Genomic DNA, 17,225 nt, shown 5'->3' on the forward strand with positions numbered 1-17,225 from the left:
TAAACTTGATAGAAATGGCTGAGAAATATCCTTCAAATCATTACATGAGAAATGACCTGAGGTTAAACAAGAGTAATAATAAGTATTTGCTACTTCTATCATCACTAAACAAACACTTGCTCACTCCTTTCGAAATGTACAACAGGATGACCCAGTCCCCGAAAGCACAACCACATAAGTTGGGTTTTCTCCGTTTTGACGGGGATTTTTCCCAATTTTTTTTCCACTACGGCCTTGTGGGGGAGGGGAATTCAAGGTTTATAAATAACTGCTTTTCTTCGGAGCTTTAATTTTTTCATTCACGAAGTCGCAAAATGAATACGAGACGAGAGAAAAAAAAATTACAATATATTTCAAAATGTTTCGTTGTGCTGACAAAATATAGTCTGTATCGAGATGGGGTCTGTTTGAGGAGAAAATAAGAAGTGTGGTAGGGACCCCAATCCCCCAACCCCAGGTAAAAGGTGCGTCTTCTACCGCTAGAGATAATATGGTGCGGGAATGAAATAACCAAACCGAGAACTGAAACCAAAATGAAAGTCTGTCTCGCTGGGAACTGGAACAAACAGAAAATTTACCGAAGACGAAATTGTTAATTTAGCCCTGTGGTTCTCAAACGTTTTGTGCCACTGCCCCTTTATAGTCACATAATGCCCTCAGCGTCCACACCCCTATTTTTATGTATAAATAAATATTTCATATTTAACTACTTTATCTATCTCTCTATCCGCTCAGTCGAAGTCAACTCTCGGTTACTCGATGAATCCGTGTTCTCCAGCCAGTTCTATCCTGGGTCGCTTCTTTCAGATTGGATATGGCCATTCCTATGTCACTTTTAATGGTGTCAAGCCAGCAGGTTCTTGGTCGGCCTCTTCCTCTCTTGCCACTTGACCATTCCGAGCATGATGTCCTTCTCCAGGGATTTTCTCTAATTATATATGTAGTGGATGCGTGGATGTATTAATAAATACATAAGTGCTTTGTAATAAATTAAAGATTTATTATCACTACATCAATTTGTAAGCAATGTTACACATCGCTTGTACAAAATGCATATTAAATAGTGGTTGCAAATAATACATATTAAAGGAATGCATAATACAGGATACACATTAAAGCAGAATATGTTTGATGGTGTGTGTGTGTGCGTGTGTGTAAATCATGCATGACAGAGTCACCTTTCTGATTATTCTTTCGTCGTCCTCATAAATGCGTGGCGTTCTCTTAAACGTTGGTTCGGGTTCTCTCTAGATACCTATTTCTCCGTTCTATTTATAACATCTCAAATAGCCAGAAAAATAGATATACCGCAAGAGTGTTATTGCGTACAGTAGGTCGCTGGTCGTCCTGTTAAACTTCGCCTGACCTGCTCGGGTCAGAGGTCGAAGGGAGACGATCCATCATTTTTTGTCAGAACAAAGAGATTCTGATTTCGCGCCTTTTTGTGCATTGGTATTTTACGACCAATGATTCTTGGGTCTGATTTCGAATCCAAGCTTTGAGAAGGAAGTGCTAATTCTTACATATATACTACGAATCATTTGATATTAATATATCATATAAATTGTATAAAATACTATAATAATAATATAAATTCAGTGTTCCCCAATCCACTGCCTCCCCTCCCAATACCTCCTTTTTCTCTACCGCACCAGCTGGACCCTCTCAACGCCCACCAGGAGGGCGGTAACGTCCACTTTGAGAACCTATGATTTAGCATAATGACTTCAAATTTAGGCACAAAGCCAGCAATTTTAATCTGTCGGGGTAAGCCGATCACCCTCAATTGAGTGCTACTTATGTTGTCCCCGATGGAACTGGAACCCAGAACATGAAGAGCAAAGACTGAAAATGCCGCTTAGTATTTTAAGCCGATTCGCTACCGATTCTACCAGCTCGCCACTTCTTACAGATTAGCATAACATCTATAATAATATATTGCTTTACTGCCCACAAGGGGCTAAACACAGAGGGGACAAACAAGGACAGATTACATCTACCCCAGTGCGTAACTGGTACTTAATTTATCGACCTCGAAAGGATGAAAGGCAAAGTCAACTTCGGCTGAATTTGAACTCAGAACGTAACGGCAGACGAAATACGGCTACGCATTTCGCCCGGCGTGCTAACGCTTCTGCCAAGTCGCTGCCTCTGCCAAAACGAATTTGTGTCTGTTAATGTGTCATACTTTGACCCCGATTCTCTTACTATTCTGTGACACTTCTACTCCTCTTGCTGGGGTGAGAGTAAGAGTAGGCATAAAGACGGAGAGGGTGGTAGGAGGTTGACAGTTGAGATGGTAATGGGGTGAGAGTAATAGTATGAGCTGTAGTTGTGATAGGGGCGGAGATGACGGTGGTGGTGGTGGCGGTCAAGCATGATGGTGATAGTAAGAGATGTGGAAGATAGTGGTGATGGTGGTGGTGTCTGAGTGGTGTGTGTATGGCAGTTGTGGCGGTGATAGTTGAAGGCAATCAACAGAAAGAGAGAAAGAAAGAAGTTAAACAGAAAAAATTGTACAGTTCTATATTTAAGAGATGAGGAATTATGTACGGGTCATGTGGCGTAGTGGTTAAGAATGCAGGCTACTAACGCCAAGTTCCGATTTCGATTCCAGGCTGCGACCTGAATAATAATAACAACAACATTGAAAAGTACCTTAGGAAAGGGAACCCAGGTTCCAAATTTCCCCAAGACACCTGATGAAGGTTGGAGGGTATATCAGCCGAAACGCTGTGTTAACAACAAACAAGATGAAGACAAATATCTGTCAATTGTAAATAATGTAAAAAATTGTACTGACCCCCGAATGGGAAGACAAAAGATGTTGTTTATCACGAAGCTTTGCAATAAGTCGACATATATCATTGTTTTGACGAAAACTGTCCATTGTTTGGAAAATATTGGTCAAGTTTAATAAAATTTAATATGTACTCAATGCATGAAGTGTCATTGTTGGGTTCAGGGCCCAATGAAGAGCCCGATGGGGTGGCTTTTAAGCTAGTAAATAATATATCATATTTACTCGTGTATAATGAGATCTCAAGTATAATGCAACCGTCCGTTTTTTGTACCCCAGAAAAATCAATAATATACTTTATCCTCTTATCTGAGGTGTTTTTCGCACTTCAGTTTAATGTCAAACCCACCCTTGATGTTGGGTATTACATTTTTTTACACTATACCAAATAAATACCGTAAATTTTGAAAAGAAATAATGTCTTTATATAATGGTGCAATAATATGTCTCTATTCAGATTCACTGATTCTCAACGGGGATCCAGATAAGATTTTGTTGTTACAGTTAATTAAATAGAATAATATAGAATATTTCAACTTCTTTTTTTTTATTCAATTCTTAATGATATTTAATTATAAAATTATAATTATAATGGCTATGAAGGTCTCTCTAAGTAAAATAGCAATCAATCGGGTCAATAGACAAAGAACGGTTGACAAGTGGTTTAGATAAATGTAAGGGAAGTTATTCCTAATAAATACAACTCGTTTCGGTTAGTCTATCAAGTCATTGGTGTAGGTATAAAGTCACGGTGCCTAGAGGAGTGTGGGTCATTTATTTAAGAGGAGCCGTCGTTGATATCTGCACGACGGACTTTGATCTTCTTATAGTTAGAAGCCACTGTGGTTTTGTTCTTCACATCAATTAGTTAAAATGTCGATTATTTATGAAATATCCCGGGCTGCGATTATTCTTCCTTTAATTTTCTTTTATACATGTGTTGCAATAGGGCAATTGTTACTGTCTTTCATCAAGAACCCTTTCAGTATTCTTGGTATATTCGACTTCAGGCGGGGTCCAATCTTTAAAGCTCCTCCGCCTAAATGGAATGATGAAGAACTCGGGACCCACGGGTTTCTCTCACTCAGTGTAAGTTACACTTTTACTTTTTTCAACTCGTGATACGCTGCTTTCTTGTTAAATTTAGACAATTTTATATGTTCATTAAAACAGTGTGTGGAATATTTTTTGCTAAAGAAAGATTTTGAATGAAAACTAAAACGTGATGCCTGTTAGTGCGCCGTGAGAAGAACGATCGGGTGTTTTGCGAAATTCTGACGAACCTTTTTTTTTTTTACACTATTTACTAAACTGGCTCCTTCTGCAAATCCCATCGATTTCTAGTTTTATTTAGTAGGTTTGTAGTGTTTATCAGTTGTCAGAGTTGTGTCCCCGACTCCTTCCATCCAGCAATGATTGCGATCCACACTTCTTTTTCCAGTTCTAACATGCTTTCGCTTAACTGCCAAGACATAATGGCACACCTACACAATTGTGCTCCCTACCTCGATTTTCTTTCCTTATAACTTTCAGGAAAATGGATATTTTGAATGAACTTTTCTATAAATACGTTCCAGATGGTCTCGATTACAATTATATTGGAATTTAGTAAGAAAAAAAAAATTAAAAGAAAGTGTTGTCTCGCATACATAAACTCTGGTGCACTGACTTGTTTTTCTTCCCAACTTTGACCCTCCATAAATCCCAAATTTTATTTTGGTATTTATGAGAGCAACTGTCTTCGAAGTCTCATATTGTCGTTCAGTGCTCGAAATGAGGAGTTGATAGACAGCCGACAACTGATGAAGGGTCGTTCTTTATGTTACTTGTCCTGTTTTCCATTTGTTTCTCTCATTGTTTGCGTATTGAACTCATACTGTTGGTGACGTCCTGTACCCATATATGCATGTGTATATATATATATATATATATATATATATATATATATATATATATATATATATATAGATTGATATATATATATATTTGTATGTATATATATATGTATATATATGTACACACACACACACACATATATATTTGTATGTATATATATAAACATATATATATATATATGTATGTATTTCTATGTATATATATGTGTGTGCGTTTGTACCCCCGTCATCGCTTGACAACCGATGTTGCTGTGTTTACGTCCCTGTAACTTAGCCATTTGGCAAACACACCGATAGAATAAGTACTAGGTTTACAATAAATAAATCCTGGGGTCGATTTCTTTGACTAAAGGTGGTGCTCCAGCATGGCCACAGTCACATTACCCAAACAAGTAAAACAATTAAAAACTATACCATTTTAATTCTGAGCAATGCTTGGTATCTCTGCTAGCTTAAAATAAAATAAGAAATCTAAAATTTTTTTTTGCTAAGAATAAGATTAATATTTATAAAAATGGGGGAATCTAGAAAATTGTAAGTTGTTGTTATGAAATGAATCCTCTCCTTTGAAAGAAACCTCATTCAGTTTTACCATAAATTTCGTGCATCGTTTATTTCCAGTCTACTACAAATGTGGGAAATTCTGTCTGTGGTTGTGTTTGTGGAGTTGTTAGCTAACTCCTCCTACATGGTTTTAACGATTTTGATGAAACTTGACTTGTGAGTAGAAATCATGTCTGGAAACCTCATGGCATACTCAGATTGTTGAAAAAAAATATATAGATAATAGGGTCCTTATATACCTAATATTTTATTTTAAAAACTAAGGGAAATAACCCATTCATTTTCCTAAATTATTTGGTAAAAATTAAATTGAGTATGCTTATTTCTTAATATTTTAACTGTTAGTTATTTTTGCAATTTATCCAGTACAACCCTTAAACAAGTAAATAGTATTTACCTAAACAATAGATCCACTTATTTCAGTTAGTGACTTATTCATAAATATACCAACACTAGTGCCCCAGAGGGTAATATTCTCTGGGAACGCACAAAAGCCCTTTTCAGAGTTATTTACTTAGAATTGTTATTATCTCATATCTGATTAGCCTGTTATTACGTAACATTCTTCATGATTTTAGTATACATACCTTATTAGTATTTCCTCCTATGTTCTATATACTCTGGGAATGCATTAAAGCTCTTTTCGGGGCTACTTTATTTGAATTCTTACTATCAGGTAACTAATTTCATACCTTCCCCTCTACAGCCACTTTTTTTTTGCTTTTTTCTCTCACTTTTGACATTTTGCAAAACTCGTTCCTTTTTCTCTATGATACAATGATAAAATAAATTTATTTTAAGCTGCTCATGGTGGCCAGAGATTCTAAAATAGCAGTTGAACCATATTTCACATTTCTTAAATTTTATACACCAGAGGAAATTTTGTGTCTCTTCACAATTTCCCCCAGGAGTGCTCTACTTCTCTTTCATCTTACTACACTCTAGATTCTCATCCCTCAATGATGAGCAGCTGCTTCAGCTCTCTTATTTCATCAATCTCTTTTCAGATTCCAACACCCACAGCTTCACTTGGCTTTCTGTTGTACTTTTAATTGCTCAGTTGATACAGAAACTAACACATACCGAAGAACTCTCAACAGTTCATCTCATCTTCAATCACTGCTGAAACAGCATCATTCTTTTCTTTACCTGAAAATCCAAACTCTCTATTCTCAAACATTACAATGTTCTTTTCAACAACTTTTAGCATTGCATCATATAATCCCACTACACAAGAACCTCTACATAGTCATTCAACTGCTAAAAGTAGCACCCAAATAAACACACTTGACCTCTTAAACGAACAATATATTGAACAATGTAGTCATATATATATACAAAGGCTGTAGTTAGTACTGGAGTATTTTGCTCATGGGCCTATTCGATCAGGGCTGATGTGGAGATAACAACTACATGATTATTAATGTAAGATTGTTGGTTAGAATTCTGTTAACCTTTTCATTACCAACCTGGCTGAAACCGGTTCTGGCTCTGAGTATAAATGTCTTGTTTTCATAAGTTTCAAATTAAAATCTTCCACCAAACCTTAGTCACAATTTATGTTCCTAACACTAGCTGAATGATAACTAAGTTATTTTACTAAATTCTTTGTTATATTTAAAGTAATTGAAAGAAACACAGAGCATCTCAAAATAAATACAGTAACGAAAGGGTTAATATACTGATTACATCTGGGATGCCACATGCTGTGACACCTTCTCCAGCAACAACTTGGTGTATTCAGCTATCAGCCCAGGCTCCACTGCTTGTCAGGCTGAGAAAAGCAAACTGTCATGGTATCAGTCACTCTCTGACAGGCGTATGGTTGAACCTGTGGCAGTGGAGACCTCTGGTGTTCTTGGCTCCTAGACCACACCCCTGCTCACTGCTATTAGTAATCCACAAGTGAGTCAGGATAGCTGTTCCACACATTTCCCTCACCATCCTCCAGGGAAATGCCTTTTCCATTTTGTCTGCTAGGACCATGAGGTGGTCTGACTTACAAGAAATTTTATTGTTCCACTCAATGTGAAAATATAAAAAGTAATGTTAAAATATTTTTTTTAAATTGAAATAAAAAAAAAAGGAAAATGAAATCTGCAACAAGAAAGAGAACTGTTTACCAATTATCTGTGGCACATAATTTGCTTTTAGAACACTTTCCACTCCAACCAGGCACACACTGTTAAATTAGTGACAGACGCAATCTTCTATGACACTGGGTCCCAAATTCTTTTTGTTGTGGAGTCCAATGAGTGAAACAAAGTTTGTTTTAGAGAGATAATTTATCTATCTACCTATCTATCTATCTATCTCCCTACCTACCTACCTACCTACGTATCTATCTATCTATCTATCTATCTATCTCTCTATCTATCTGTCTATCTATCTATCTATCTATCTATCTATCTATCTATCTATCTATCTATCTATCTATCTATCTATCAATCAATCTATGTATCTATCTATCTATCTATCTATCTATCTATCTACCTATCTATATGTGTATATATATATATAAATTTAAATTTAAAATGAGGATGAGAAATTAGATATTAATTAAATTAACATCGATTAATTAAATTAACATCGATTTCACACCAGTGGTCTAGCATATAAAATAACTGAAGGTTCAGTAAAATTGTATTAAATACATATAAGAGGGAAACCACTATGTGGACACCCTTATGCTAGAAATAGATCCGCTATGGTCTTATCACTAAGAAATGTTCTCAAGAAAAATTTAGCAAAACAACCAAAACGTAATCGAGTAAATTTTTCTTGAGAACATTTCTTAGTGATAAGACCATAGCGGATCTATTTCTAGCATAAGGGTGTCCACATAGTGGTTTCCCTCTAATATGTATATATATATATATATATATATATATATATATATATATACACATATATATACACACACACACACATATATATAAAAAATGCTACTTCTCTTTAAAATTGTGTATACCATTCTTTTTATCAAGTTTTATTAATAATTCATCTTGTGAACTTTTAGAACCTTTTGTTCCTCAGAACATCATCATCATCAACATCATCATCATGATTTAGCATTCATTTTCTATGCTGACACAGGTTGGACAGTTTTACTGGAGCTGGTGAAGCAGAGGACTGCATCAAGTTCTACCGTCTGCTTTTGCATGGCCCCTACAACCTGATGCCCTTTCTAGTGCCAACCACTTTACAGAGTGTGCTGGGTGCTTTTTACATGGCACCAGCACCTGCAAGTTCACCAAGTGACTTGCAAGACAAGACCCCTCGAGTGAATGGGGAACATAAGTACTGAAGGAGATGGTTTTATGTCAGGTGATGAGTGGTTAAAGTATGATAGGGGGACAGAAACAGGTGTCATGCTGTAAAGGTAATAGGTGGTTATCCTTGTTGGAAAAGATAGATAGATAGATAGATAGATAGATAGATAGATAGGTAGGTATGTAAGTAGGTAGGGAGGGAGGTAGGTTTATGTTGGGTGGTAGGTGGGTGGCTGGGTCTTAGGTAGGTAGATATATATATACACATATATATATATACACATATATATATATATATACATACATATATATATATAGGGGGAGAGTTCACCAAAAAAAAAAAAGACGAAGATAGGTGGTGTAGAAAACAAACAGATGTATTAGTATATACATATGTGTGTGTGTGTGTGTATGTGGAGACGCAATGGCCCAGTGGTTAGGGCAGCGGACTTGGGGTCGTAGGATCATGGTTTTGATTCCCAGACCTGGCATTGTGAGTGTTTATTGAGCGAAAACGCCTAAAGCTCCGTGAGGCTCTGGCAGGGAGTGGTGGCGATCCCTGCCATACTCTTTGGCCACAACTTCTCTTTTTTCTGTTGGCCTGCCTGCTTAGCCAGCGGGGTGGCGTCATTTGAAGGCTAAAACAATGCGAAGCGCATTGTGACCAGCGATGTGTAGCAACATCTGGTAGCCTGGTCAGTCACGTGATCAAGTGATATATATATATATATATATATATATATATATATATATATATATATATATAGAGAGAGAGAGAGAGAGAGAGAGAGAGAGAGAGAGAGAGGATAGTAGTGAAGTTACAGAGGAGTGAATACAAGTGAAGTGGTACAGGAGATTAGATAGGGTGAGAGAGAGCTGGTAAGTTGATAAGAGTGCAAAAGCTGAGTTGGAGGGGAAAGGAATACAGTGGAGGGAGGAGGTTAGGAAGATGTATTATGGGGGAGAGATTTGTCGAACATTGCTCAAAGGCATCATTCTATTCCTATGCTTTGCTAAACACCATGATACAATTACGATTTGAAATAATTTATGCTGGTCATTCAGTCTGCAGACATCTGGAAGAAATTATGAATTGTTACCATTTTGGTTGTGTTCCTAGGTAAATGCAATTCCTGCAAGAATGCATTCTAAGAATAAATTATTATAGTAGATTGTAACCTGTCAATTTACTTCAGTTCTATAGTTTAATCCTTTGTTAATCTCAAATAAAGAAATATTTCTACTGCCCACTAGCATGTTCTACAATGTGTCCTAAATTCTCTCTATTATACAAAGATTTCAGCTATAGCATCTCTTTCTAGATAATGTATATACTATAAATGTATTATTAAAAACGTATTGTATTATTAAAAACGACCAGGAAAAATTACTCAGGGATACCTGCCACATGTAAACTTAATAGTAAAGTGTATACTAACTTACCTGATATAGTGATACAAGATATTAAGATATTTTAATTACCAAAATTAATCATTTATATAATGATTGTTCTCATCACTAAGGACATGGGTTTAATTAAAACGTCTTGTGTCAAGAATATTAGCATCCATTTTACTCTTATATTTTCATGCAGCAGGCATCTCCTGGATAATTTTCCAGTCATTCTAATAAGTTATAGCAACATGAAAGTGTTCACTCATGAAGAAATTCTATCCCTTTGGTCAGTCTTACCATGAATTGTATGTCTTAGAATTTATTGCTGATGAAATCTGTTAAGACTGGAACATATCCAGAGTTGTCTCTGTATTACTAACAAACAGACATCTCTCTGCATCTGTTACTAACTGTTATAGTAATTTTCAAGATTGTCACTTCTTTTTCTTTCCCTTTTTTGTAGAATTAGTTGCTTAGATACATATTGTTCTTATCACTAAATTTGTAATTTTAAGTTATTAAAATCTCTCACCTTACTACATCAAATACGCTAGTATCTGTTTTACCATTGAGAGCAATGAACAAATGTGGCCCATCCTGAGGGAATACAACTCACCAATCCAGTGCATTACTTTGATTTAGTTCTCTATTCATCAACTAAAAATCTAGACCCACTAGAAACAAATCTTGCTTATATAAAATAATTGAAGTCTGTTATTCTTAAGAACTTTTGTCAAAAGTTAATACTAAAGTTGTTACTTGTTATGAAATATTAAATTTGCCTTACACTTTAATGCTCATACATCTGGAATAAGAATGGAGCCCTTATGACACATACATGTATACTGTAGACCACATTTACCAAAAAATGCTATTCTAATCTTACTAGCAATTCTGCAATACTTTTCAAATAGTCAAGTTGTCCTGTATTTGTCTTCTGAACTGCTACTCTGCTAAACACACCCATTCTTACAATCCATCTAAATCCATTTGGTTGCAATTCTTGTCTCTCTTTACCCTCTCCTTCCATCTTCCTCCTAGTTCTCCACCTTCTTCTCACCTCTCTGCTTTTGTGATAATACACTTCTACCCAATATTTTCTTCTCAGAACTGCATTCAATCATCTCTCGAATAACCTGTCTTTCAACTGTTTAATCCTTTAGCATTTAAACCAGCCACATCCAGCCTCTCACATCCAGCCTACAATGCCATTTTAAAAATATACAATCACATTATCAAAATTTCAAAGCTATGAGATAATACAGGATTAATTCAAAGCAAAGTGGGTAAATAAGCATTATATTGGACAGAGTGATCTGAATGCAAAAGGGCTGAACTGAGCATTTACCAAAGTGAACTTTGACTGATGCAAGAGGCACTAGTATAGCTGGAGGAGCGGGGCAGTAAGGGCAATCCACCCCAGGCAGCACTTTTGGGTCTACTGTAGGCAATATGTGTTTTTTATGGGGTCCGGGGGTGGAAAAATAATAATAATAATAATAATAATAATAATAAAGCTGAAGTGAAAAAGAAGTATATAGTTTGTGTGATTAATTACAAAGAAAGAAAAATGGAAAATGACCATCCCCAAATATAACAATTTTAAAAACACTTAGGAGTTAAAAAAAAACAGTTTAAGAGAAGGAAGAGACTTTTCCAGTTTTTACAGGTGGCACACACTGTTGCTACGCTAGTAGCAACGGGACTTCTAAAGGCTTTGATCTTTTGAAAATGTTCACTAACCAGCAGGCATTGTGAGTGTAAAATGGTACATGATGGTCACTTGTATCTTACTAGCATTTGTTTCCTCAACTCTTTGATAAAATACAAGTTTTGTGTTGTAGTTGACCATTCTCATTAGTCATGAGCACTGCCTCTCCTTATTAGAGCTAACTTCATGGTTTTTCACCTATAGCGAACCCCTTGTATTCTTTTTAATAGGCATTAAGCATGAGTTTTTTTGTTTTTTTGTTTATCATCCTTTTCTAATTAGTATTATTTTAAAAACTATTAAGGTAATGAGCTGGCAGAACCATGCTAAACAAATTACTTAGCAGCATTTCATCCATCTGTGCATTCTGAGTTCAAATTCCACTGTGGTCAATTTTGCCTTTCATCCTTTCAAATAAGATAAAATGAATACTGGTCAAGTACTGGAGTCGATATAATTGTCTTACCCCTCCACTCAAAAATTGCTGGCCCTGTGCCAAAATTTGAAACCATTTAAAAACTTTTCTTCATGAAAACTTACTGAAAAACAGTTTATTGTTTTTAGCTTATTTGAATTTATTTTAAAATGAACATGTTCTCACCTGTTGAAATGTTGCTTTTTTATATTTTTAAATCCAAATAGAAGAAGGTGAGAAACTACATTATTTATAAAGTAAACAGTTTGTATGTCGGCTTGGTTACTGGTACTTTAAAATATAATAAATGGAACCTTCTTTTTGTTTACTTGGAAAAGATTAGTCACAAAGAAGAAAAAAACTTATCAATCCTAGTTGACTTCATATTAACAAAATAGATAAGCTTCAATATTCTTGGCTTTATACTCAGGTTTTTGTTTTAAAAAAAGAAATGTATATATATATATGCTTCAGTGTTTTGCTTTACAGTCAAGTTATTCCTTTTATTATTTTTTTTTGTAGTTATTTAATCTTTTTAACCCCTCTAATATAAATAAATGCTTTGAATTACTGCTGTCAGATATAGTTTATGTTTACTTAAAAGAAACTAAAGCACTTTGCCCCTTTCAACAGACCACATTACAGTCTTTTCTTATGAACTGAACCATTTAATTTTCAGAAAAGAGTAATTCTGAGATGCCATCTCCATAATAAGCAAACTGTGTTAGGTTATTAGCTCATCATCATTTTTCATTTAATATCCATTTTCTATGCCGGCATGGGTTGAATGGTTTGCTTGGAGCTGGTACGGTCAAGGGCTGCACCAGGCTCCATTGTCTGTTCTGGTGTGGTCTCTATGGCTGGATGCCCTTTCTAATGCCATCCACTCTACAGAGTGTACTGGGTGCTTTTTATGTGATACCAGCACTAATGCTTTTCTGAAGTACCAGCACCTGTATCAGTCCTGCTGTGGTGGACAGGTCTTCTTGAATACAGTAATTCATGGACTATTATTTGTGCTGAAGTGTATAATCATTGATGGAGGAACATAAAATTGTCTAGAAACTAAACCCTATTATTTTATGTTGTTACATTTCTATACATTTACTTATCATTTATAAGTTTGTTCACTTTCACATTAGCAAGTTATGACTAGACTATACTTGCCAATGATGACAAAATAAGAACTTGTTCATACTTCTAAACTTTTGGAAAATATTCAGATTTGACAAATATTTTTCACTATGTATTTGGTATTTCAGATTTTAATGTTATATTATTATCATATGTATAGATTCGTTCTTAATAGGTTCCAGCAGACTTGGATAAGAATTTGATTCACTGCTGGATTTCATCTTTGGAAAACAACTTCTCTCTTTAGATCAGCAGTTCTCAATCATTTTTTACCTATGGACCCTTTGATTCTTATTTTGCTCAGTTAGACCCTTATAGCTATTTGAAGTTTAAAAAATCCTGTAATATTTTTAGATTTAAATATCATTATATATCATATAAAAAAAATTGTTAAAATATTTTGTGTAATGTAGAAATGTAACCAGTTTATTGTACATAAATTTTAGCAATAAAATCCTATGTAGACCTCCAAGGGTCATTTGGATCCCAGTTGAGAACCTCAGCTTTAGATGATCACCATGCTCTAAAAATGCTGTAACCTTACCTCTTATTTGTCAGTCGCAAAATGAATGTACCAAGTTACATTTATCTTTGGAACAATTAGTTGTATTCACATGATTTAGGTTAACTTGTATTTTTAAGTACTCAAGCACAAAATTTCTGAAACCATAGACATTAGTGAGGCAGTAACATAGTTAGTTATGTACTTTATGAACTTACAAATTTTTATGAAAATATCTTTTTATATAATCTTATCTGTGAGGTTAAGAATTTCCCTTCACAACCTTGTGGCTTGGGACTCAATCCTAGTGTGTGGCACCTTGAGCAAGTGTCTCTTTCTATAGACTTGGGTTGACCGATACCTTGTGAATAAAATTTGGTTGTTGAAAAACTATACTAAAGCACATTGTGTGTGTGCGATGTTTATGTTTGTTGGTATATCAAACTGTGTCTCTTTTTCAAATATGTAATTTTATGATTTGATAAGTTAAGTAATGGAGTCAGTACTGTTGACAGAAACCTTTGACAGCAGTACCCCCCCCCTGCATGGTCACAATCTAATGACTTAGACTACTAAAGTGGATTGTATATGTATCCTAGTTGACAGTAGTATAATAAATAAGGTAATTAAGGAGATAAAGACAGGGAAAACTGGTCTATCAAGAATTGCTGCTGAGATGCTTAAAATATCTGGCAGAATAGTATAAATGTATGGTTGTCTGATTGTTTATATGGGATGGTATTACCCCAAATGACTTGTATAGCAGCATTATAGTCAGCTGCTACAAGAGTAAAGGAAATACCTTAGATTGAAGTAATTAGAAAAGATCAAATTGCTAGACAGGTCATGGAAGTTACGGAGAGAGTTAGTTAGTGTCCAATGAATTAGGAACAAAATTAGACTAAATGAAATGCAGTTTGATTTTCTGTCTTCTTTCCAGCTATTCTCAGCCATCCTTATATAATGTGGGGTAGGCTTGTATCTCTAGACACCTGGGTTTGTCCTTCCAGCACATTCTAGCCTCTCAACATCTGACATGGAACCATTGCTTCTTCTTACCCTCTTAAATATTAACTCCCTCATTTTGCCATGGAATCTAGTACAGAGAAGACAACAGAGTAATGTTGCTAGTAGGAGAGGTTGGAGAGGTGAAAAGGGAGAGTGAAGTATAGTATCAGAATAAAACAGGGGACATCAAGCTCAGAGAAGTTAAGGGAAGATAGTATGAGTGAAAGTATTTGTGAAAATGACAGGAGAAATGAACAAGTAATAGAAAGAAAAACTCCCAAAAAGAAAAAAATCCTCTTTTAGTAAAATACAGAAATTACCATGGTCTGACAATTTTAAGAAAGAAAGAAGGAAGGACAGCCAGCCAGCCGGACAAATAGATGAATAGATAGATAGGCAGATAAACAGATAGACAGATAGAGAGAAAGACAGACAGACAGATAGATAGATAGATGGATAGATAGGACTTGTTGCTAGTTTTTTTAAGAAGGAGATACATGGCCTGATGGGAGCTGGTGAGGATGATGTGCTGGTGTATCTCAGGCAACATAGTTGTGGTCTAGTACAGAGAGACAGTTTTTTTAAGAAGGAGATACGTGGCCCGATGGGGGCTGGTGAATTTTTGAAGGGGACGCGTCACCTGGTGGAGGCTGTTTCTCTGTACCTGACCACAACTATGTTGCTTGAGATAACAGCAGCACATTTGTAACAGAGGTTTTTTTTACCTTTTCCCTCCTTTTCTTTTTCTCTTCTTATTTGGTCTCTCTGTTGGGTTCACATTAAGGAGACTCTCTTTCTCCCATGCATTCTCTACATGTAATAATATACCTTCTTAGTTATACTCCCACACCTCATTGTTTTCAGAATCTCTTAATGCAAGCATACCATTATCTATCTGTACACACTTCTCTCCCACAACATCTTAATTTTCTTAGATCAGCCTTTGCCACTTTGCCCATGTTTCCCTTTGTCTTCCAACTGACTGGGTAACCCCCCCCCTCCCCGGACTTAGCTGCTAATGTCATATATCATAAACTGACAGTTATTCAAGGAGAGATTTTTCTTTCATTCACTTCATACCATAAAGCCAAAGTTAAGCTCCAGCTTCCAAATTCCTTCCACTGAGTTTAGAAGATCTTCATCTTTTATTATATATTTTTTGTTGTTCTCCCTCATCTTTCTACTGCATATATTACTTCCTTACACAAGTCCTTTGCTCCCTATGGAGCACAAGTTATCAATGACTTTTCCCCCCTGTTTTTGACTCTGGGCTGTCAGGCAAGGAATGGCCTTACTCTCTCTCAGATCTTATTGGTTCTGAATTATCATAAATGCTGCTGTAATTGCTATTTTCTAGATAGATAGGGGTTTTGATCCTATGCAAGGGCTTTTTTACCTTTAGGAAAGGTAGTCCTTATTAGTCTCACCCCTATCCTTTGACCTCTCCAAGATGAGAAGCCCTATGGGGAGCTTGTGCTCCACAGGCATAGCTCTTACAGTCACTGAGGTGCATAAGTCATTGAGGTTCTGCAACAAAGACTGGACTGTATATATATTGGAGATATGATATTTGTATAGAAGTAGAACTGGAATTTACATAAATATATTTATGTACACAAAGAGACTGATAGAATAAATACCAGACTTTAAAAACAAATACTGGGGTTGATTTGTTCGGCTTAAAATTCTTCAAGGTGGTGCCCCAGCAGGGCCATAGTCTAGTGACTGAAACAAGTAAAAAATAATAGATATTAATCCATTAAATTTCTAATAGTAAATTTGTTATCTAACCAAAAAGGTCAGTGAGCTTGTAACATCTTGATAAGTTATAAAATAGTAATGAGAGCAAATGTTGAAAATACCAATGACCGATGAGGAAAAATTACTTTTCTTACTAGTAAAATACAACCGTCTGAATGACTTTTTCATAGCTTATGCAATGTAGACATGGCTGTGCAATAAAATAGTAATTTAATAATGAAATTATTGTATACAGTGCTCTGGTGCACCACAACTTGTCAAAAGTGCATATAAAGCACATGCAGTAATGTACAAATGTCTGGAAAGTGAACAGTGTATGAGTCAGATACATGCTTGCGTGTATATGGAGGAGAGAAAGTCAGGTGTAGTGTTGGCGAATCTCAGGAAGCATGGAAGTTTTGAAGGATGCAGTGCTCCGACAACTAACAACTGATGCTGGCAGTTTGTTCCATGCTTCAGCAACTCTTAGTGTGAAAAAATGTTTCCAAAAGTCATGGGAGCTGTGCTGTTTTCTGACTTTGTAAACATGTCCACAGATGTTCTCAATCTCATAATTTGGGTCCTGTCTCATTGTGTGGCATCTTGGGTGTGTATCTCCTACAATAACTCTGGGTTTATCAAAGCCTCGTGAGTGGATATGGTTGACAGAAGCTGAAAGAAGCCCATCATGTGTATGTGTGTGTGTGTGAGTGTGTTATTGTATCCTAACCTTGAACTCATGTGATTGTTATAAGCAAGTGTCGCCATCACAGAATCGGTGTGCTTTAT

General features: G+C 35.7%; 1 protein-coding gene across 1 annotated transcript in view; it reads left to right on the forward strand.

The window, feature by feature from the left end:
• The first annotated feature begins 3,509 nt into the window (after nucleotides 1-3,509).
• The window catches only part of LOC115232433 (epoxide hydrolase 4), a 29,302-nt gene continuing 15,586 nt past the window's right edge, over nucleotides 3,510-17,225 (forward strand). The window contains exon 1 of the mRNA XM_029802305.2: nucleotides 3,510-3,889. Coding sequence (XP_029658165.1) covers nucleotides 3,674-3,889 — 216 coding nt within the window. The 5' untranslated portion in view covers nucleotides 3,510-3,673. The remainder of the gene's footprint in view (nucleotides 3,890-17,225) is intronic.

This window comes from Octopus sinensis, linkage group LG2 (assembly GCF_006345805.1).
Source record: "Octopus sinensis linkage group LG2, ASM634580v1, whole genome shotgun sequence".
Classification (NCBI taxonomy): domain Eukaryota; kingdom Metazoa; phylum Mollusca; class Cephalopoda; order Octopoda; family Octopodidae; genus Octopus; species Octopus sinensis.